This window comes from Hylaeus volcanicus, chromosome 7 (assembly GCF_026283585.1).
Source record: "Hylaeus volcanicus isolate JK05 chromosome 7, UHH_iyHylVolc1.0_haploid, whole genome shotgun sequence".
NCBI classification, from domain to species: Eukaryota; Metazoa; Arthropoda; class Insecta; order Hymenoptera; family Colletidae; genus Hylaeus; species Hylaeus volcanicus.
In genome coordinates, this window is record NC_071982.1 from 21,107,414 (window position 1) to 21,130,342 (window position 22,929).

Here is a 22,929-nt window from a genome sequence, read left to right on the forward strand (position 1 = left end):
AACGTAAGAGTATTAGGATGCAATTAATTTTTTAGCGTCGGAAACTCCACAGTCATCGTAGGACTCCATTTTTTCAACAGGAACATCCTGAAATTATCCTGAAATTTTGAAACTGTTAAGTCCTACATCCAGGCATTAAACAACATTCACGACTTGTCACGTAAGTTCCTCGTTACTCTAATAACTCTCTACGCATACCTCTCCTCGCTCGAGCAACGTTACACAAAATCAATCATTACGCCAAAAACGATTTCTTCTCATTAACGGTACGAATAATCTCTTCCAGCAACAAAAACTCCGAGAGAACGCGAGAGTCGAGAGTTTCTTCGGCGTTTTCTTCGTTCCAGTGAACCAGACCTGTAAAAATACCCTCGGAGGCTACAAGCTCGCGATTCCTCCCGAACCAGCCCCCTGAACTATGCCAACGAACCAGCTAAACGAAAAACCGACGGAAACAGAGCAAGCTAGACGAGGATAGAGGAGGGGCTGGGACCGACATTCGGAGGCAAACATTACTATCAATTTTCAGCGGACGCTTACGAGCGGCGACGCGTTGTCGAGACGCTCGCCGCGTCTCGCAGACTTTGTGCGCGGGCAGTGTCGAGGTTTTTTATTCAAGCAAAACAACCGACGGGATCAGATAGAAAGTTCAATCGCATATTTAACACATTACAATTAACAAAAATTATTCGTTTCTTTATTAGAAATTAATCGTACGAAACTAGGGTGGGCTAAATGTTCACGCTGCATCCACCGTTAATTTAATTTTTAGTTACAAATTATAAAGTATCGTTATCCGCAGCCTCTCGCGTGATAGTGTCCAACAAAAAAAAAAACAAAGTCCAAACCTACCCGGACAGTATTTCCGTGTAGACAGCACAGTTCATCACATTCCCCATTACGAATTTGGGATTGTAGAAAATGAACCGGTGAACGCGATAAATATTCCAGAATTTATCGCGTTCGCCAAGTTTAGCGGGGATTGTGTACAACGATCGCGTTCGTAACATTTACCGTAACACGTATAAAATTATTTCGGGCGCTCCCCCGTCGATCGAGGGCTTTGTTTGCCGATAGGATAATACGCCACTGCGTTCGAACGAAATTCTGCCCATCTCTGCGCGCAAGCTCCGCAGTCGCGTGGATCGATAAGCTCGGGGTAACCGACGGCCGTGGTCGGACGGTGCGCGCACTGCACGGCGACGTCGACGACGACGAGCACCGTGGCCGGCCGAGAGAATCCTTAATGTCAGACGCGAGCCTCCTCTCGGCACCAGTTTTGTTTACCGTGTCCTCGCGTAAACAGCGGAGCGCCGTCTTGGACGACAGTCATGAGGCTTCGTTTCCTGTACGCCGTCGTCGTCCTGATCCTGATCGAGGCACCCGACCGCGGTGACGGCATATCGTACAACACGTAAGTCCTCGTTTCGTCACGGACCGTTTATTCGAATCACGGGTTTACCGTTCGAACGTACCTCGCGAACGTGTTTCCTTTATTTACTATCCGTGCCACGCTACGGTTGGACAGGTAATCGGGTTTATTTACTGGTCCAGGTGACACGAGTGTTATCGACACGCGCCCACCCTCGGCAGAGGGTGGGGGGACGGCGAAAACGTGGCCGATACACGATGTAACACGTTCCGCGTGACTCGTGTCTTTGTTGAGTTTTGCGATTTTAGGTCATCTTTCGGAATTGAATAGGTCGTAGGCGAGTTTCCGGGGACCACGTGAATTCGAATGAACGATAAGCGAGTCTTCGGCTTCGAACGTTTCGCGAGTGGTTGAGCCGTTCGACTAGGTGACACGTTAATCATTTTTAAGAATTCCGATTCATGTTTGCCGCGGCTGGTATCTCTTAAGAGCATTAAACGGTTGTAATATTTCCTTGTTGCATCAGAGCCGAACGCACTGTGTAATGGAGTATCGAGTGAAAAGGAAATATCGCGTAGGGCTAAAAATAAGCGTACATTTAACAAAGGAGGCATAGCTATATGCTGTAGATGTAATATAGAATATATAATAGCGATATAAATAGTAAGAACAAATCTATGGTACAGATTTCAAAGGTAAAGTAAACACGGTTAGACTCGATTTCTCAGCAGGGAAGAAAAAATTACACTGTTTCCGGTCTCGTGGTGTTAGAAGAATTCTATTTAAAGAATTACAACCTAATAGTCCTTCGATCTATCCGTGGCGTATCGTGCTGCGTGTACATCGTTCGTCAAACTCTACGTCGTCACGTTTCGAACGTGTTTACTCCCTCGACCTACGTCAAACCTTCCTCCGGTGGTTTTTCCATTCCCATCTCCGTCTCGAATGCTCCGTCTCGAAGTTTCGCGCGCGGGAAGACCCGAGCACGGACCACTGTGGAACGTTCGGAGCGATTTAAAGAAATTTAAAAGGGACCCAGAGACTAACTAACGAGGTCGCTTATTGTTTCACGCACAGAGCAAAAGCATGGGCGCACAAATTGGGTTTCGAGCTGTCCCAGCTGGCCAAGTACGTGACCAACGTGGAGAAGTTCCAGGAGAGGTACAAGCAGGCTTCGGTGACGATACGTGATGGTAACGCCTTGGTTCACGAGATCGCCAAGGACATCAAGGCTATGATGGAGTCGAAAATATCAGCCATCAAGGTACCCGCTCGATTTTAATCAATCTTTACAATTCGTATCTACGCGCGTACCAGGATCCTCGTATATTCTAAATTTCATCGCGGTTTCTAACTCTCCTTCCTCTTCCAGAGGATCATGGACGTAGCAGAAACGTCGGCGTTATCAGCTCCGGACGTCACGCCCCCGGAGTCGTTCAAATTCATCAACGCGAAGAACAACACCATCGACGTGAAGAACAGCTACCACTTCGGAGGCGAGGTGAACCTGAACATGTCCGCCGTCCACGTTCCAACGAACGTTTACGAGAGAGCCACGCCCGTGATCAGGGCGATCAAGTGGTCCGAGGAGCTGGACAAGACCTTCATCAACAACTACGAACAGGACCCGTCCCTGTCCTGGCAGTACTTCGGCAGCGCGACGGGATTCATGAGACAGTACCCGGCGATGAACTGGTACATGGAGGAGACGGTCGACCTGTTCGACTGCAGGACCAGAAGCTGGTACATCGAGGCAGCCACCAGCCCGAAGGACATCCTCATCCTGATCGACACGTCGGGCAGCATGACCGGCATACGCAGGGAAATCGCTAGGCACGTGGTTAACAACATCCTAGACACTCTAGGGAACAACGACTTCGTCAACATCATCACGTTCTCCAATGTCACCAAGGAGGTAATTAGCGAGAAGCGTAACGATTGCGATTAGGTTTAGGTAGCCATTGGTTGGCAGAGACAATATAATTGCTGAAGACCAGTGATGGCCGAAACCCTAGGCTTCGAAGGCTTTTGAACATTTTCCAAAGAAGGAAATGAGATAATGTCGGCAAACTTTAGATTTATTCGAACCGTACGGGTTTGCCCATCGCTGTTGAAGATAAGGCACGCTTACGCTTTCTGTTAACCATGATTTTATTTCAAGGTGGTTCCATGCTTCAACGATACCTTGGTCCAAGCGAATTTAGCAAACGTCAGAGAGCTGAAGAGAGCCATATCGAATCTGAACACGGAGAAGATCGCGAATTTCTCGCTGGCCTTGACCACGGCCTTCGAGCTGCTCGAGAGCTATCGAATGGAGAAGAAAGGGGCCATTTGCAACCAGGCGATCATGCTGATAACGGACGGCGTGCCGTACAACTATAAAGACATCTTCGAGACTTATAACTGGAAGGACAATCCCGACGAACCGTATAGAGCGGACATGCCCGTCAGAATGTTCACTTATCTGATTGGCAGGGAAGTGGCGGACGTCAGGGAGGTGCAATGGATGGCTTGCGCGAACAGAGGATATTTTGTTCATCTTTGCACTTTGGCCGAAGTCAGAGAACAGGTAAACCGGGATCTATCTTGACTTCTGACCCCGAAGAACTCGATACCAATTTTTCGATCATAATCGTCAATCTTCTGTCTAATCTTTCTAATCGCTATCTTCAGGTGCTCAAGTACGTTCCCGTGATGGCACGACCGTTGGTACTGGGTCGCACGGACCATCCAACGATCTGGACCCCCGTCTACGCCGACATCACGGACCCCAAGATGACCGATTGGCTCTGGGAGCAACGCGAAAGCGAGGAACAGAAGGAGAGGTTCCTCAGGCTCCACAGAAGAAAGAAGCTGTTCAACTCCTCGGAGCGCGATCGCAGGTTCGTGAAGAAGCAGAAGAAGTCGCACGACCAGAGCGGCGATCTTCAAGAGTACAAGCTGATGACCTCGGTTAGCATGCCGGTGTTTGACCGACGCAATAACGCGGTAAGATTTTCCTTTTTCTGGTACAATCGAACCGAAACAATCTAATTCCGTTAGGGAACTATCGTAACTGTTCTTGAATCCTTGACCGTTTCTGCCCCGAAACGAACTTGGTAGATGCGTAAATATATTTGAATCTCCTAATTGATTCACTCTGTCAAGCTGTCCGTCTCATTCAGTCGTTTTCTTATGTACTCGATAGCTGTGAAGACGTTTAAGATATTTATGAAAATTGGAACGCTCTTTTAGACAAATTCACGGACGCCAGAAGCGAGAACAAAAAAAGGATTCGTTATTCAACGGTTAAACTAAACATTAAATTATACAAAAATTCTGATATTTCAACTATTTAAATCAAAAATTATGGTTCAGGACCACAGGTTGGTCCTTCGAAAAATGACAGCCAACAGCGTCCAGAAAAGCATTACAAACGATAAACAGCGACGTCCTCTACCGTCGTATCTATCGGATCACCGTTCGCCCCTTTCTATAAATAATTATTCCAACAAAATACACGTGTAATCGAGCGTCAGAGGTATTACGAAACGAACGATCAAGGTAATCGACCGTTTGATAACGCACGTAGACTCTGCGTCGCCTCGCGACCTCTCTGGTGCACGCCTTCGGAATCGTATTAACGGTCCCCGTCGTTATTAAGCCACTCGAGCACGCACTTATCATAATCATCGTTATTCCCATGCGACACGGCCCTTTCTCACAGCCGCCGCCGCCGCCGTCCCCGCCCCCCCCCCATGCCCCCCACGATCGATTGACGAGACTCAACCATGCGTTAACTACGACTACCTCGAGCTGATGTATCGCGCGAGAGAAAAAATCAGTCGGATAATCAGAAGTCAACAGAGAATCGTATCACTGATCGCGTCGCTACCGATCGCTCTCAGGACTGATCCTTCTTCCCGTCGATACATAACGTCGAAGAGTCGCGGTTAGTCGATAGCCAAACCACCCCAGCCCCCTTAACGCGAGCGGAGTTTCCCCTGGTTTTAAGTTCATGTTTGTCCACAGAACATCACAAGGCAGGTGCTGGTGAACGAGGCGTACTGGGTGACAGAGACAAGAGAGGTTGGCAGCAAAAAAAAAAAAAAAAAACACAAGCAACGTTGTTCCAATGCATAGAGCCCCGTACCCTTTCGCCTTTTGTATTCGCGCGCGCGCGGCTCGTTCACGCGTGTCTGGGCCTCCGACAGCGCGGACAATAAGGGAACGATCGGCAGACGTCGAAGAATGGATCGTAGTTTCGATCGGACCGGTTTGAATATTCCGGGGGAACGTCGAGTTAAAATTGTTATCGAAACCGAATATCGGTGTAGTGAATATTGGCAAAGTCTCCGTAAATGCTAAAACTCGGGACTGAACTGGTGCATTCGTGGGAGAGTTCGTACGTTCTCCGATGCATCGAGGTGTAGATCTTCTTAAAAGTAGAAGAGTCCTTGTGCCTTTGAAACGAGTATTTGTAGGTGAAAACGCGAGTCTTCCTTTGAAAGAAGAATGACATTTTCATCTATGGATATTCTTTTTAAGGAAATCTGGTATCAGACTTTTCTCTTCCTTTCACTCAAGGTTTACCATTCATTCGGATTGGTCATTTTGTGTATGCTAAAGGGAATTCACGAACAGGGTTTGAAAATGTTACAACGAAGCATGAAAAGAAAGAAATTTAAATGGTGGGAAGAAAATACTGATTCGGGAATCCCAGAGACGAGATCGACGCCGCGCGACGAACATTCATTCCATTTAGGTCCACGTTCGTCTCTCTGGTATCTTAATTTTGTCTAACGCTGGTAATGGACTTAGTTTAATCATTAGGTAGGTTTAGGTACTTTAGTCTACCCTGTGCCCTGTTCGAGACGAGTAGAAACATGGATTATCCTGTCCGCCTGTTGGATTGCGAACGGCGATACCTCCTCTTAATATTATTATTATTATTATTATTATCATTATTATCATTATTATCGTTGACTCGTAGAAGAACTATGGTTCTGCAGTGACTACATATATATATATATATACACATACATATATATATACATGCTCTGAAACATGAGAGAGAATATCCCGTTGGGTATAAGGAATGTACTGAGCACACGCGTGCACACAGTACGACTTGAAGTTTTTTGAGTGCTAGATTTGGTTAGTCGAGTAAAACAGTAGAGTTCGGTCGGACGCCGTTCCCGACGGCTCTTCCGTTTTCTGCGAATCCGTGATCATTCACAACAACGTACGATGATATCGTGCGCAATTTCCCAAAATATTCTCGATTAAACGCGAACAGTTCATCTTCTTTCTCTTCGTTCCGTTACCGTCGTCTTCTTTCTCTATTTTGGTCCGGTCCACGAAGAAGAAAACGGCGATTCGCAGAGAAGGAACGGGACGTTGGGTTGAACGATAAACGGCGCGGCCAATTGTGATTTGATTATTAACACTTAGGATAGCCTGCGTCAGATATTAATTGTTCTTAATTGTGTATCGTTACTATTATTATTATTGTTATTATTATTATCGTTATTATTGAGAACGTAGTTGAGCTAGTTTATACACGTCCAGTCTTACGTCAAAGAATACGTTTATGATTATTATTATTGTTATTATTATTATCATCATCGTTATCGTTATCGTTTCTTTAGTAAATACCGTTATTTTATTTTCGTTTTGTTTCTAATACTAGAACAGTGTGTCTTTAGACGAATTCATTGTGATAGCGTTTATTGGAGAAGGTAGATACGCTTATGGTTATGCGACTTGGGATGATGATGATTACGTAATTGATTTCTATACACGAACCCCCCCCATAGCCACGACGACGGAATTTCGTTAAAACGCGACGATGATTCTTTGCGCAGACACGGATCGCCGATCTCCTAGGCGTCGCTGGCACGGACGTTCCGATACGAGAGATACAGAAGCTCATGATGCCCCATCGGGTGAGCCGATCTTCTTCTTCTTCTTCTTCTTCTTTCCGTTACTGTTAGAAATCGCTCGTTAGATGTTACAGTTACTTATCTGGCTCATTGTTCCTTTCTTTCGCTTCTTGAAAACAGCTCGGCGTTAACGGATACGCGTTCATCGTGACCAACAACGGTTTCATCCTGATTCATCCCGACCTTCGACCAGTGGTTAGTCTCATACATTTTTTAAACGACCCTCCTCCAACGCGAGAATCATTTTTTTAACGATATTTGAAATTACAGTTTCAGGGAATCCTGAAACCAGCGTACAACAGCGTCGACATGGCGGAGGTCGAGCTGATGGATCAGGACAGAGGACCAAGGGAGTTCGACGATGGAATCATCATGGTAAACATATAATTACACCGCGGATGTGTACGCATTTATGGCAACTGAAAATGTGGGAGGATGCGCGTGACTGGAAAAAAATATATAAAATGCAATTCTTTGAAACTGTACAAATACGTATTTGTATTAACATCCGCAGTTTACGTATAATAATATTCCGACGTTTACTTCGTAGAAATTATTATTCTTTAACAGCGTGGTATCGTAGTAGTAATTAGTCGCGTAAGTAGTCGACTGTGGATCCGAGGATCGTGCGTTCGAATCCCCGTGCCTTAGTTTTCGTTTTTTCGTTTCGTTTCCTACGATAATGTTACTGTCCTCCATACTAAGCCGAGTTCTTCTTGCAGCTTCGAAATGACGTGGTCAATCAGGCAAACGGTAGCGTGACGCTTCACACAAAGTACCATTACGATGACATGGTGAGTGATCTCGTAATCGTCCGCGGATGATTAAATTTCTACGTTAAAACGTTAACCTGATTACCTCTGCTCCGTAGAAACGTGTGGGTAGAGTGAAGAGGAAGTATGACTACACCGGCATACCAAACACGCCGTTCACGGTGGTGGTCAGTCTGCCGGAACATGATCACAACGGAAGTCATCGCGTTCACGCTACCGAGGAAATACATCGTGTTCACGTTAGTGGTAGGTGTTCCAATGAAACGTGCGATTCGCGACCATTCCGAATCTTAGCTACCGAGTTCCTAGATGCTGAATAAACATCGGAATTCTCTTCGAATGCATTTATCATTTATCATATCGTACATGTAGAGCTCGACGAGTGAAATTTTTGGATCTCGTCCTTCCTTATTTCTTTTAATCGATATCGAATGAATCAGAGATCGGACTAAGCTTGTTCAGCTATACCAACGTTCCAACGATCTCTAGTATTCTAACGAGATGGTCTGTTGCAGGCAAGAACGTGTCCGATTATTTCTCTGGCACGAACTGGCGGGTGCATCCCCATTGGTTGTACTGCAAGTAAGTGGAATCGTTCCGGCTCGTGACCTCTTTGCAATTTACCTATATGCTTTAACCTCTTTAACCCTTCATTCACTGGCGGGACTTACAAGTCCCGTCAATTTTCGTATGTCGATCATTGAGAGCGCGTTAAATTTATGAACTAAATCGATAACGACGCCTTTGACGCAGATACCACTACGAGGACGAGCATTCGTTCAATTCCTCGGAGGCGCAGCTCCTGCATTTCCTGGAGCGTACTCGACAGCCGGGTTGGAAATGGAACGACATGAAACAACCGTCCCAGCCGCCAGAATACTCGGCCACGAGTTCCGGTAACGACACTCACCGCAAATCAAAGCGTAGGTGTTATTTCCATTTAAGCCAATTTTGATGCATCAATCGCTGGAGTTAGGGTCGTGTCATGCGGCATATTCAATGTTAGTTCTCTGCTATACAGGGTGTCCTGTATGAAGCTGTACAGTATGTATCAGGTTGTCCCAAAAGTTTCTTCCATTTCGTTAATAAGTAATACAGCAATATTTTGTGTCTAATGTTCAATTATTGAATTGGGTACGATCCATTATATAAACACTGCCACACAAAATAAATGAGTGCGAGTCACGAAAGAAACATTTGGGACAACCTAATATTTCATTGTTAATATTTAACATTGTTGATGCAGACATCAGTTATTTTTCTTACTCGGTCATACACGATAAAGACGTTAAATAAAATAAATAGATAAATGTACGACCACTGATGAACGCTCTGTTCCAACAGCCACGCCATACAAAGCGGACAAAGACTCTTACTACTGCGACAGAGAGCTTCTGCTGAGTCTGGTGTTCGACGCAAAGGTAACCGAGTGGTTTGCAAACCTCAGCACCACGCGCGAGGAAAAAGGGTGAGCATCGCCATAAAACGTCCTTGAAACGCGAGCACGTGTTCGAATTAGTACGGAAAAGGTCGCTAAAGGGCTAGGATATCTTTCCTTCTTTTATAGATATTGAAATCGAAATTAAAATTTGATAGTGCGATTAACATTATAAAGCGTGGACAATTGTGATGGAGCAATGAAAGAATAGGCCCGAACGGTGGGATAGATTCCTAGATGTACAGCCTTGAACACTTGTAACATACTCGATTACGATGAAGAATCAAACTGAGATAACTGTACGAGCCTATAAATAACTTTCGTTGACTCCACCATAAAATGTCAGAAGACGCATGCCACTGTACCATAATGGCTGCATCGGGCCCGTTTTAGTGTATCGTTTCGCTGTACATTTTTCTTTTCGTTCGGTGCACGATACGTTCTCTTATTTCCGTTCTCTTACTCTCTCTCTCTCTTCCGTCAGGATAACGAAACGGACCTGTTTCTTTTTTACTAATATTTACCACTTTGACGCAATGCAGACCTTTAGCTAGGCTGATGAATCTGCTGCCAAGGTAACGTCCATCACATCGCACCTTACGTTTTCATTCTAGAGACTAACGATTACGCTCGATCGTTCGTTCTTGTCGCTTCTTTTAACTGTACTCGCTTTCCTCCCACTATTTTCATTTCAATCTAAGCGTCCCACTTAACGTCGAGTCGTTCGGTTTCTCAACTCTGAAGTCACACCCTTTTTGAAAATTTATTTGGTTTTCAACAACGATTTATGTATTTATATTTTACCCCTTTGTTGTTCCTTTCGCGATTCTTAATCGGTGGTAGATCACGGATCCACCAAGAATGGAGGTCGTCTGTCAGGACCGGGACCTCGAAGAGGGACGATGACAGCTGGAGGATCAATTGAATTCGCCTTAACTATCCATTAGTCGCGATACACTCGCTCGCAACGCTTTTATTTGTAACCTTCCCCGTTTTCTGAACCGAACCGAACGAAACGTTCTTCAGTGGTAGCCCCAACGTCGCGAGCGAGTTATCGAAGCTCCTCGGTAACGCAATAGCGCAGTATATTAGTAAAAGCTCAAAGGTCTACTTTGAGGAGGAGTCTCCTTCGACCACGAAGTCTAACGCTTTGCTTCTTGTAGGAAAGAGTTCCAACAACGTTTCGGCGTGACGCTCGCCTTCATGGCCACTCACAGTGGCCTGACAAGATGGCAGGACTTCTTGCTGGACGAGAACGCCACCCTTTCAGAAGACCACTTCAGCAAGATCTACCCGAGAGCCATAGACGAAGTATGGTACAAGCGCGCCGTCGAGCAGCACTATATCCACCGTGAGAACTTTGTCTTCTCCGTGCCACTCGACGAGGAGGGTGCCGACAACACCACCCTCGTCACCGCCAGTCACGCCATTTTTATTGGTAAAATTACTCCTACTCGTAGCAAAAACTTATTAACCATTTGCGCTGTATCGTTGAAATGATCCGTACGCTCTGCAGAATCTTCAAAAGGGAAGGCGCCAGCGGCGGTGGTAGGCTTTCAGTTCCAGCACACCGCTCTTCAAGGGCTCTTCCAGAACATCACGTTCAGCTGCGAAGGTTTAGGGAATTGTCACTCGCATTGCGGCGCAGAGAACTGGGCTTGCTACTTGATCGACAACAACGGATACGTGATCGCAGCGGAGGACGAATCCGACGCAGGGAAGTTCTTCGGCGAAATCAGAGGACCGATCATGTCCAATCTCGTGAAGGAGGGCGTCTTCGAGAGGATCAGGATATACGATTACCAGGCGGTCTGCTTCAAAAGAACGCATACCACTAACGATGGAAGCATACTGCTCACGGTAATCGGTCAAATGATTTCTTCCAGAATTAATTTTTAAAAACAGTCTTTAGCGCCGATCACGTTCTGTTTGTACCTCGTTGTTTTTAGCCATGGAGAAGCGCACAGAAGTTGATCTCGTGGCTCGTCGGGCAAGCGGTCTGGGCTTGGGCCAGAGCAGGAATTTGGAACTCCGAGTACGCAGAGGTGTACGCTTACCCGAACGAGGACGAAGGTATGCACGAAAGTTACCAGGAGAGCGAAGAAAAGCCTCCGGTGGACGCCAAGGACGAGAAACTGTTCGACCAAAAGGTTCTGATCAATCGAACCAGGCCAGAAGCTTGCGATCAAGAGGTAAACAGAGTTCGACACGTTGAGAAATTCGATGATACAAAAGTGGACCAATTTATTTAAGAGCTTGTTACGAATTGATAATTATTTATTTTTACACCATTTCTTCCTTTAGGTGTACCTGTACCTGCGGAACGCGTCCTTCGTATCGTTCGACATCGAATCCAACGTGAACGACGAATGCCTGAGGCCCTACATCGTGCAACCAGTGGATTTCAGTAATATGCTTCTAGTGGTGGTCAACACGGACTGCTTCGACACGGTATCGCCTCCATTGAGCGTGATCCCGGAGGAAGTGATGTACGAGAACAACTCTCTGGTCTGCCAGAAGGCGCTCAACCCCCTGAAGAGAAAGAAACCTCAGTCCTGCATTCGCAGCGATCCGAAGGAAAGCGAGATCAAAGATCTCTGCGGCTTGGCTTCGAACGTGGAATCGAATATCTACCTCCTTCTTCTGTTATCGACCGCCTGTGTCCTCGCAAGACGGATCGTCCTTGGTCAGAATTAATTTCCGCGAATCGACTCCATTGATTCGGAGTCAACAAGGACGGACGAAGTTGAATGTTATGAAATTAAGATCGAAAGCGTTTCTCGCTGTAATTTGTCGCGCAGAGATGGGCAAAATTCTCATTTAGATGAAAATTAACGCTTTTGTTTCACGTTAAATAAGTAAAAGATTATCCGAACAAATTATCTTCAACTGTCCAATCGCCATAGGCATTCGAATAAATTATAAGAGTATAGATTATAGAGAGCACGTTTCGTTCGTCGTTTATTATTCGAATAAAATTCTGCCCATCTATGGGATGTCTGAGAGCGCTCTCGAGAGTTTCGTGAAAACGTATTACCTTTGCCAACGTCATTAAGCTGTTCACGGGACAAAGTACATACAATTGGAGGCGATTCGTTGCGAAATATTCGATGTTTTCTTTTTATAGTTAATGCGATTTCAAGATGTTCTAGTATATATAGCGACGCTGTCATAGAGAGGAGTGATTAAGGTCCTGGTGATGTCTCCTCTATCGGCGCGTACTTTGGTGCAGGCAGGGTCTGCATCTGAAAAGTCTGGAGGATCATCGAGCTCCACGGGACAAGGGTTGAATTATGCATCGGTATTTTCTTGAAGGATGTTCGTTACTATTTGTACGCTAGGAATCGAACTTTCCTTCATCCTCTAACGACAATTATCTCCGTAAAAAAAAAAAAAAATGATGAGAATGGGTCTACTTCCACAGATTTTAACGTTTCCCAGGCGAACATGTTCCGAGAAAATACTGTGTTCTGCTTCGAATTCTTGATCTAAAGTCGATGTCCATGGGTTCGTGGCTTCTGCGGTGGACGATTCGAGGATTCAAAGAACTGTTTAGTCCTAAAGAACAACCTTACTGCCCGAAATGCAATGCGGCGTCAGTTCCGTATACGTCCCTGTTCTCCTCCTTGCTTTGGTCCCTACTCTTCGCCTCTGTCCATTTTAGCGATCGTTGCCAGGGCTGGGACTACTCGTCGAACGCATTCGATTATTTAATTATAAAAATAGTCCCAGCACTAATCGTTACTACATGATCGTTAGGGTTTAACGATGCTTAAGTCGCGACGACAGCAGGATGCTGACTCAGAAGGTTGATTAGAAAGTCTACGTTTTCGCGATTAGGGAAATATTCGTGAATGCAATCACAAAATCGATATAATCAAAATCTAGTAGAGCATCCTTAGGTCAGAGCCACCGACACGAATAAGGGAACAAGGTACTGTACTTACTCGACATTTGGTTCATGTAGCGGGTACTCGTGGAAGACTTGGTGTAGCCGAAAATTTAACGAGGTGCAAAAGTTAACGGAATAAAATTACCATCGAGAATAATTAAATGGCATCTAGTGCGAGTTTGGTATAATTTTTTGGGTGACAAAGTAGGTAAGGTATTATGGGGAACGGTTGAAGCAGGGGCGTATACCATGAGCGCACGTTCACGATACTATGGAACACATTAACATTTTTGCGCTTTGTACATTAACCGATATAAGACATGTCGTTTGATATTTATAGAGATTACGAATATTAATTTTGTATATCAATGTATTATACAAGAAGTTGCAAGGATGGTGTGTGCCTTTGGACACGCGGTTAAAACCAAACGAAACAAAGATGAATCTTGTTGTATGTTTTTCAAATAAACAACTGAACTCTCTACTTCGCTAACTGTCTGCTTCCTTGAGCAAAACAGAAAGGCGCTCTTGTCGAGTAGACTTCGAGTATTCATTATTCTTCCCTTTTAAACGTTTTCGACCACGGTCCTCCCTAGGAACTATTCCACAATTTACATTAAAAAATAAATTCCAATTCAATGCATAGGGTCTTGCTATCACATTATTTTTATAACAATACAAAGTAAAATGTAATATTTCGATTCTTTTCAAAATTCAAGATTTATTTTCATCTTTCTAGAATTATTTCTAAAACGGATATCGCTAAGAAAACATTTCAAAAGGAAGAATAATAAATGCTCAAAGATTACTCAACATAAATTATCTTTATTTATCGACGAACATTTTGTTTCCTAATGGTTCGAAACGAAAAACGAATGAATGTTACTTGTATCACACAGAGTTTATTACCAATTTGCTATGTACAATGGCTTGCCTATGTAAATGAAGTCGTTTCTTATCAAAATGGCAAATGTTGAACGAACTCGGTGTTATTTCAATTCTCTCTCCACCTTCTGTATAATCTCTAGGAGTAGCTTCTGTTGCATATCCTGGTGGAGTCTCTCCTCGAGTTCTTCCAGAGCTGGCCCACCTTTCAGAAACTCTTTTAAATAGTACATCGTGCCATTTGCTATTCTATGATCTGTTACGCGATCTTGATTATAATTATACGTTCTAATTTTTTCGTTTCTTAATTTCATTCCCATTTGCTTCTTGCGTAACGAGGCGATGAACGAGGTTTGCTTGTTCAATTGCTGTTCGTACAATATACTTTTCAGCTTTATAAGCGCCCAGTTTTTGTTCTTTATTTGAGATCTGCCTATTTGACAAGTGACAATTGTGCCAGTGGGTAGGTGAACCACTCTAATAGCAGAGTCTGTAGTATTTACATGCTGTCCACCAGCACCAGACGCTCTTTTCGTTTCTATTCTCAAATCTTTCTCGTTTAAAGTAACGTCTATACTCTTAGGTTCTGGTAAAATTGCCACTGTAGCCGTGCTCGTATGCACTCGACCGGAGTTGTCTGTCGCTGGTATTCTCTGTACCCTGTGTACACCGCCTTCATACCCTAATTTCCGAAAAGCTTTTGGATTTGATATTACCATAACACCTTTTCTTATACCACCTTTTTCGCTATCGTCCAAATCCATAATTTCATAATCGAATCCTAAATAGGTCACGTATCCAATATACATATCGAATAAATCCTTAGCAAACAGCATGGACTCTTGACCTCCTACACCCGGTGTTATCTCTAAAACAACATTCTCGTAATTGTCCTCGCCCAAATTCCGTAAAATTGTATCTAGTATTTTTTCGTCGATTTCTAGTAACTGTTGTTTGTACATTGATTCTTCCTCCTTAGCAAGGTTCTTCATTTCCTCATTTTCGCCAACTGAAGATGAAATTAGAGTATAAATTATTGAGAAAGAATAATTTTGTGTACTGTAAGTCTGGCTACAAAGTGATGGAACTGATGTACATGTTTCGACCATTGAAAAAATCCATACAACTTACTATTCGATAACTCAAGCCATATGCACATTCATGTTTGACTTTGCGTAGTAGACAAAATTATAGTTAAATTAGATCTTCTTCAGACATTCAGTTTTAAACCGATAAACTATACTTGATTATCCATCTTATTCACTGCATTTATCATCATGTGATTTTCATTTCTTCCCTAAAATAAGAAACTCATGTAAACTTGTTTCTGAAGTATAGTTACATAGTTTTTAGGTAAGCAACATAGTAGGCACTGATTATAGTTTTACAAGTGATAAAACATTTTAAAAAAATTACTTGCTTAAATTAATATATCAAGCAAGCACAAAATGAAATTGCAACCTGCGTAGAATTGGACAAAGTTTCTAGTTTGTAACAACCAGTTCCTTATAACCGAATTGTAACAAATATACTTTAAAAAACAAGTGCCAATACTTTGTAGCCGCAACTTTATAACACAAAGAATCTTGAAAACGTACCAAGCTCGCTCAAAGTCTTGATATTCTCTGTTATTTGCAGTTTTTCATTCAGCAATTGTGGTATCATAACTATCTTAAAAATCTCTTTAAAGCTTTCATTTCCCCGACCTTTATTTTGATACGCATCCAGCAGATGGTTGAAATACCTTTTAACGTTGTCATCGGTCGGGGATAAACTCGTTTTCGAGCAAAACAGTTTGCAAGGCACCGACGGGAACCTTTTATTAAGGTTATGTAACAAGGGAAACCAGGATTCGAACGATTTCAATTTCTTTATTATATTCCCATGATGCCAGCAAGTATTGAACTTGCATCTATGTACAAAAAACAACATATTTCACAGTGTAACAATCAAATTACGTGTCGAGACAGTGACATAGATTTAGAAAATTCACGCAATGTTTACAACTGTTTACGAGTGAAGAGAGCGACGCATGTGTCGTCTGCTATCAAGGTGGAAAACTCTAGAAAATGATAAAAAATGCTCGTGTTTTCATTTTCCGAGATATTTGCCATATTCTCGAAAAGAGACACGAATCGTTCCTTGTCCAAAATGTAACATTCGTTTTTATTCGAAGAAACGACGTTCTTATAAAAATCGATAAAAAAATATCAATATTGATTTGTCCATATCTCTTGACTTTGGTATATTGGTAACAGCAGCAGGTGTAGCGATTCGATAGTTTTTATAATCTTGGATTCAATTAAGTTAATCCTGTTTTTCGCAATGTTGAAAACACGATAGGCGTAAATCTTCTTTTATAAGATTTATTTTTACACCGTTACGTTTGACGAGAATGCTTTTACACCGACAGACTTTACTCTCGACGTGCATGTATTTCAGTTTCTCTGAACGTATGTTGTCGATTTCTTCGTATCACGAAATCGTTACTATGTTATTTCGTTTAACGAATCTCTATCCGAATGTATATACGTGCGTAAGCAGCATGCGTATGAAAATTGTAAATGGAATGAAAAACGTGTTGCACCTATTCTATCGATTTTCCAACGAATACATACACGGGATTCGTTGCTAATATCTTTTTTTTATGTAACATTATCCGAATAACGACGTCGTGCGAAATATAAAACGAGACATTAAAATTGCTACAACGTACAGGTGAATAATAACGAGGTTTACGATACTCGTGCATCGAACGAGTGCAGTTACATTTCTATAGTGGAGTGGATTCGCGTATAGCCACGACGAACACGTGTGGTGATAAAGTAACGAAGAGTCGAAGGTACGAATTTACGTGAACATAAAATACAGGAAATTCTACTATATTTTCGGATTTACACGATTTACATCGATTTACTTTGTAAAGACGATGTACGACAATCGAACGCGACGCGATACACGTAATTTCGTGAGAAAATATAATAGATGAAATATGTGTAATCTGTATATGTAAATTTCAATCAGAGTGTTTCACTCCATTTGCTTCTCAAATTCGAGCTTTGGACGATTATATTAGCATAATATAGTCGGAAAATGAGAAATAAAAAACGAAAAGAATTATTCATCGTTGAGTACAAAATTACAATCTGAATTATAGAATGAAATATTTCACGTTGAACAAATAAGAGCTCGTGTAAAGCTTGCGATAGCTGTTCAAAGAAATAGATGCATAAAGGATAGATCGTCATACTAGGTTTTCGTTTAGTGTTCAAATGGAATTTCGCCATTCTCTGATAAGCATCGATTAATACAAGTATGTGCGTTGAACGCCTATGGGCGTCTGAAGACGACGGTTACCAAACGCGACTATAGGAATCTCGATATCTACAGTATACACAACAGATTCAAATCTCAGCTTAGAAAGGGTGAAAAGAGTGATACTATTTTTCTCGCTTCGATCGGTATCGAAGGTCGTTACTCGAAAGTATTTGCAGAAACGCGAAGAGAAGCACTCTTTCTTTGTCTTTCGAGCTCTCTTTGGGAAACTAGAATTATTTAACAGAAATAATGCGAAATAAATGTTCCATTACGAAATGTTTATTCTCAGACGAGGTCGGTAACGTTCTAGAAAGTTTCGACGATAAAATTTTCATTCGCGAATCGTTAACCGATAGCTGTCGAACGGAAAACGTTTATTTAATTCTCCGATACAAAGGTAATCGAAATAATATTGCTCAATTCGAAGTTAGGTAGCTGTGATATTCGGGACGAGTGCGCCAAACGTACCGCACGAGAGAGATAGGAAACGATAAGGGGAGCGAGAGAGAAGACACGCACGGTAGACCAGTATAGAGCGGCACGGGCAGCTACGATCGACGGTAACTATTTTTCATTGACCAAGCACCACAGAAATTTCGAAAAATAAGCGCACACATCGCCACGGTGAGTTGTAAAATTCACCGAGATATCGTTCGAAACACCACGGACAGATTAATAACGTTCCTTCCATTTCTCGTCGATTAACGACGAATCAAAATTGATTTCGATGAATTCGTGTGCAGGCCTTATAATATTATAACGAAATCATGGAACCTTGCGAGGGACGAACACAAGAGAAAGTGCAAGAAGGAGGTAAGATTAAATTAATAATAATCCTCCTTATTAAATCGACTCTGGTTCGCACGATTTATTATTATATAACGTCGCGGATTGTTTGCCATAAATTTTATGATTTTTATTATTCGGTAACCTTTGAAGTTTTTGAACTTTATAGAATGTCGGTGTCAGTGATACCATTATAAAAGGTGACCAACGTACGTTCGTTGATATCGTTTTATTTTGTAATTGTAATAATAAATATGATAAACGGGAATTCTGTGGAATCGACGAATAAAACGCGCGAAATAATTTATTTATTTTCGTTGATCTTGTAACATCGTGATAACGACGATTTGTTATAATATATTTGTGATAGTGGTGGAAAATGCAATTTAAAAGAACGTGACACTGATTTTTTTTTTCTTTTTTTTATCGTGTCTTAGTAGATTGATATTAAATAAATAAAAATAATCTAAACTCGGTAAAAAATGTATATTAATTAATGTTTAGAGTAATACAACATACATTTGATAATTGAAAACAAAAATTTATTTATGAAAATATTTACATCTCCCACTTTTAAAACACCTTCAATGCATTGATCATTATTTTAAAAATTATATTTCATTAAATTCATGTCTATGATTTATTTTTCAGAGTATGGATTTTTTTGGCAAGACTACCTCGATGTCACAGAAAGCGTGGAAGTACCTCAAATTATGTTTCCCCATGTGGAACTCACGCTTCAAAGCGGCATCGAAATTGGCATGTCTCTTGAAGTGCCAATTCCAAAGACTGCAAACGAGGAAAACATCAAATATTGGATTGCCTCCATTGTTATGGCATGCGGACCTCTATTACGGTTACGTTACTTTGGTGGAGATGATAGATCACTGGAATTTTGGTTCAATCTCACAAAGGAGGCTGCTCATGAACTTGGTTGGTGTGTGAAAAATAATAAAAAGTTAGAACCACCTGATATTGTACTTCAGCGATTACCTAACTGCATGGAAAAGTTGGGTGAATTTTTAACAACAGCACGGACTGTTCCACCGCAAATGTTGTCAGGGGTTGGTTGTAAACCTGTAAAAAAATATTGCAACTATAATTCATGATCTAATCTTTCAATTTTTATTTTGTATTATTCAGGATGGTCTCAGCATGACAGAAAGAATTAAACCAGAGATGAAAGTTGAAGTTAGTGATACTCTACATCCTTATAAATTATGGGTAGCTACGGTAAGAAACATCCAATAACTTTTAATAAGTCATTTCTAACTTTCATTTGATTTTACTTTATTTTAAAATTAATATTCTCAATTTTATTTCTTAGATCATAGAAAATGTAGGTGGACGTCTTCTACTAAGATATGACACTCCCGGTTCATTGCATAAAGAGTTTTGGATGTTCTGTACATCAGAACATCTTCATCCGTATGGATTCACATCTAAATCAGATTCTAATTGGTTTTTAGAGCCACCCAGTTCTATTGTAGACATGCATACATACGAAGAGTGGAAAGACTTATTAGAATCTATACCAAAAAACAACAACCTACCAGAGGAACTATTTAACAATAACGTAGAACACTCGAAGCATGAGTTCAAGGTTGGCATGAAATTGGAAGCTTTAAATCCAATTCATCAAACAAAAATATGTCCAGCGACTGTTATAAAAGTATTCGATAACACTTACTTCCTCGTACGTATCGACACATATGATAAATCAATGGAAGGAATTGATATTGAGTCGTGTATATACAATAGTACAGAAAAAAATACTTGGCTATGCGCATCAGCACATCCGTACATCTTCCCAGTTGGATGGGCAAAGCGAAACGATATTAAGTAAGCCTATTAATATTCATAATATTCTACCACAGTATTTATACCATCGTCAATTAACATTTAATCGTTATTTAGAATAGCACAACCAAATGGATGGATCTCAAAAAGGGATGACTTCGATTGGGACGAATATTTAACAGAGACGCAGGCGATTGCTGCGGAAGAGACATTATTTTCCGAAAGACAAAGCGCTACCGATGCTGGATTCGAGTGCGGCATGCGGTTAGAAGCAGTCGATCCAGAGCGCGAGAATGTTATATGCGCTGCGCATATTACAAAAATTGTTGACAATCTCTTATGGTTAAAGTTAGATAATTACGAAAACACGAGACCAGAACATATAGTCGATATGCATTCCCTGCAAATATTTCCTGTTGGATGGTGCGAGTCTAATCACTACCCGCTGAAACCACCGAAGGATTACGTGGAACTTTGTAAAAAGCTGCAAACGCCCCCGAAAGACGAAAAGAAGAGCAACGTTTTAGATATACCGATATCAGAGCCTCGTTCGTCGTTGTGGTGTCCAAAGATATATTTCAATTACCGTTGTTTCACGGGGCCTATGATTTCCAAAGGGAAACTGGCGACACTGCCAAAAGCAGTGGGGCCTGGTCCTGTGATTCTAGTGATGAGGGAAGTTCTGTCGATGATCGTATCCGTCGGATACAGAAGCGCTCGAATATTGAAAGTACTGCAATGCGATTCGAAACCAGATCCTGGATATCATTTGGAAGTTTTAAAGGCGAAGCACAAAAACAATACGTACCGTGCTAGCGTTGCAGTCGTCACGTCTGGCGATATGGTGGCGGACTTTTGCAGAAATATCTGCAAGAAGTTGATGGTATGCCCGAACTTGTTCGGACCTTTGTACGTACCCGAAAACGAATGTCCAGATAGATGTCATAAGACGTCTAAAGCCAAATTCAGTAAGTAATAATATTTTCAAGTTATTGTTTCATTGTATTGTGATCACTCTTAACTGTGAGTAATGTTTTATTATAGCAGCATCGGTAGGTACTGGAAGAAGGGGAAAGCCAAAGGGTTACACGAGTATCATGGTGCAAAAACCTAAGCCATGGGGTGGTAGACGGAAGAGGAGGCGCGGTAGATGGGCGAACAGAGAGAAGGATACTCAGGACGATTACGACCACGAGGACGATTTGCCATTTTTATCGCTGGATTTAGCGAAACATGTGTCAGGGATTGAAGAGAGCCTCGACGGAAGAACGCCACTTTCTGAGATAGATATCATGATCCAAAAAGGTTTGGAGAAATCGGACAAGTCGGATGAATTTAAAACCGAGCCACCGTCGAGTAATGCTTCGGAGGACTCTGGAAGTTCGTTTAATGATAGAAAGACGAAGGATAGAGGAAGCCCCAGTAGTTTGAGTAATAACAAACATTCGTCGAAATATAGTCAAAGTAGTGCAGTCACCAGGGCAAGTAAGAGAGAGCGAGACTGGGATACGAGCATCGAATCTGATTGCTCAGAAGCGGATGCTGAATATGTGAGAATGCAGAAAAAACAAAGACGACCGAAAACGCGAAAATTGGACTCGAATCCCTTGTTTTGGAGCGTGGACGACGTGTTCAGATATTTGAGAAAGACGAACGATTGCAAAGATATCGCGTATCGAGTTAAACAAGAGGTGAGATGTACGAAAAATATGGAAATAATCTTATGTTAGACAAACGTATTACATTATCTTATTTTATTTTATAGGAAATTGACGGACTGGCGTTCCTACTGTTGAATCTACCGTCTCTGACGCAACACATGAAGCTACGAACAAGTTTGGCCATGAAACTTTGTCGTCACGTCGAACAAGTCAAGGTCACATTTTTTTTACGGCACATCAACGAAGTAGAACCCGAACAGTATCAAATAGTATAATTTTATCAATTAGGAAATTCAATTTGTTTTATTATTTATACAGTGTAACATAATGTATCATGAGAGGAAAAATGATGTTAGGATCTTTATTGTATGATAAAGACTGAATGACTTTTAATTTATATAAAAATGCAAGACTGCATTAACTTTAAATAGTGATATAACCTATTTAATCGTAACATAGTATATTTAAATTATTTTTGTTATATAGTAAGATTTGCATGAAATGAAATTTTCCTAATTATATATAAAATTGTTTAAATGTGTACCTAAGATATTGAAACATATTCTGTTCCGATAATGTGTAAAATTTGTACAAAAATTATAATTATGTACTTTCTTCCACTGATAATATAAATGTTATTAGTCTTTAAGTAGTCCAAATTCTTGTAACTTTGATTTTGTAAATTGACAATAAAACAAGATATTCGTAGTTTCAAAATTGTCTCAATTTCAATTAAATTACCTTCCATACTATAGAATATATATCTAAATCTTTATGACCTCTATAATTTATAGAACAAGAGTTAAGCTAATCGTTTAGTACTCTTAACGTAGAGTAATACTATACATTTTTACAGAAACAAACTAAATAAATACAAGTTTTTAAAGTCGGTAATTCGGCGCTGGTGGCGCCATCTATCGGCAAACCGCCCAAGCTGGTAGAGAACAGATTTTTCGGTACGTATGGAAATTCTGACCGATTTTCCTCCTGGTATCAGGAGAACATGATATGCGAAGAGGTGGCACGAAGGAAATATGGCTAGGTATGTTTTGGGAGTGAATTGAAATAAATAAGATGCAT

General features: G+C 41.6%; 3 protein-coding genes across 9 annotated transcripts; 2 read left to right on the forward strand and 1 right to left on the reverse strand.

The window, feature by feature from the left end:
• Positions 1 to 315: 315 nt before the first annotated feature.
• On the forward strand, positions 316 to 13,883 carry LOC128880165 (voltage-dependent calcium channel subunit alpha-2/delta-3). 4 transcript variants are annotated; one of them, XM_054129943.1, is made up of 19 exons: positions 316 to 1,414; positions 2,450 to 2,636; positions 2,745 to 3,287; positions 3,534 to 3,941; positions 4,046 to 4,360; positions 5,384 to 5,440; positions 7,219 to 7,299; positions 7,417 to 7,491; positions 7,567 to 7,671; positions 8,019 to 8,090; positions 8,168 to 8,315; positions 8,585 to 8,651; positions 8,823 to 8,992; positions 9,414 to 9,537; positions 10,050 to 10,082; positions 10,671 to 10,945; positions 11,024 to 11,367; positions 11,457 to 11,699; positions 11,812 to 13,883. In XM_054129943.1, exons 1-19 carry the CDS (start codon positions 1,332 to 1,334, stop codon positions 12,202 to 12,204), a joined length of 3,723 nt encoding a protein of 1,240 aa, XP_053985918.1. In that variant the 5' UTR covers positions 316 to 1,331; the 3' UTR covers positions 12,205 to 13,883. The 4 variants fall into 4 exon arrangements, with proteins under 4 accessions (XP_053985918.1, XP_053985919.1, XP_053985920.1 ...); XM_054129944.1 differs by lacking the exon at positions 10,050 to 10,082 and having other exon boundaries at positions 324 to 1,414; XM_054129945.1 differs by lacking the exon at positions 5,384 to 5,440 and having other exon boundaries at positions 324 to 1,414.
• A 321-nt stretch (positions 13,884 to 14,204) lies between these two features.
• On the reverse strand, positions 14,205 to 16,364 carry LOC128880170 (peptide chain release factor 1-like, mitochondrial). The gene is made up of 2 exons (XM_054129959.1): positions 15,883 to 16,364; positions 14,205 to 15,293 (listed from the first exon to the last, which is right to left on the reverse strand). Exons 1-2 carry the CDS (start codon positions 16,214 to 16,216, stop codon positions 14,389 to 14,391), a joined length of 1,239 nt encoding a protein of 412 aa, XP_053985934.1. The 5' UTR covers positions 16,217 to 16,364; the 3' UTR covers positions 14,205 to 14,388.
• Positions 16,365 to 16,973: 609 nt separating this feature from the next.
• On the forward strand, positions 16,974 to 22,575 carry LOC128880169 (scm-like with four MBT domains protein 1). 4 transcript variants are annotated; one of them, XM_054129955.1, is made up of 9 exons: positions 16,974 to 17,126; positions 18,034 to 18,162; positions 18,346 to 18,415; positions 19,040 to 19,452; positions 19,532 to 19,621; positions 19,716 to 20,230; positions 20,306 to 21,156; positions 21,233 to 21,879; positions 21,954 to 22,575. In XM_054129955.1, exons 3-9 carry the CDS (start codon positions 18,370 to 18,372, stop codon positions 22,122 to 22,124), a joined length of 2,733 nt encoding a protein of 910 aa, XP_053985930.1. In that variant the 5' UTR covers positions 16,974 to 17,126; positions 18,034 to 18,162; positions 18,346 to 18,369; the 3' UTR covers positions 22,125 to 22,575. The 4 variants fall into 4 exon arrangements, with proteins under 4 accessions (XP_053985930.1, XP_053985931.1, XP_053985929.1 ...); XM_054129956.1 differs by having other exon boundaries at positions 16,993 to 17,126; positions 18,030 to 18,226; XM_054129954.1 differs by having other exon boundaries at positions 16,993 to 17,126; positions 18,030 to 18,162.
• Positions 22,576 to 22,929: the final 354 nt, after the last annotated feature.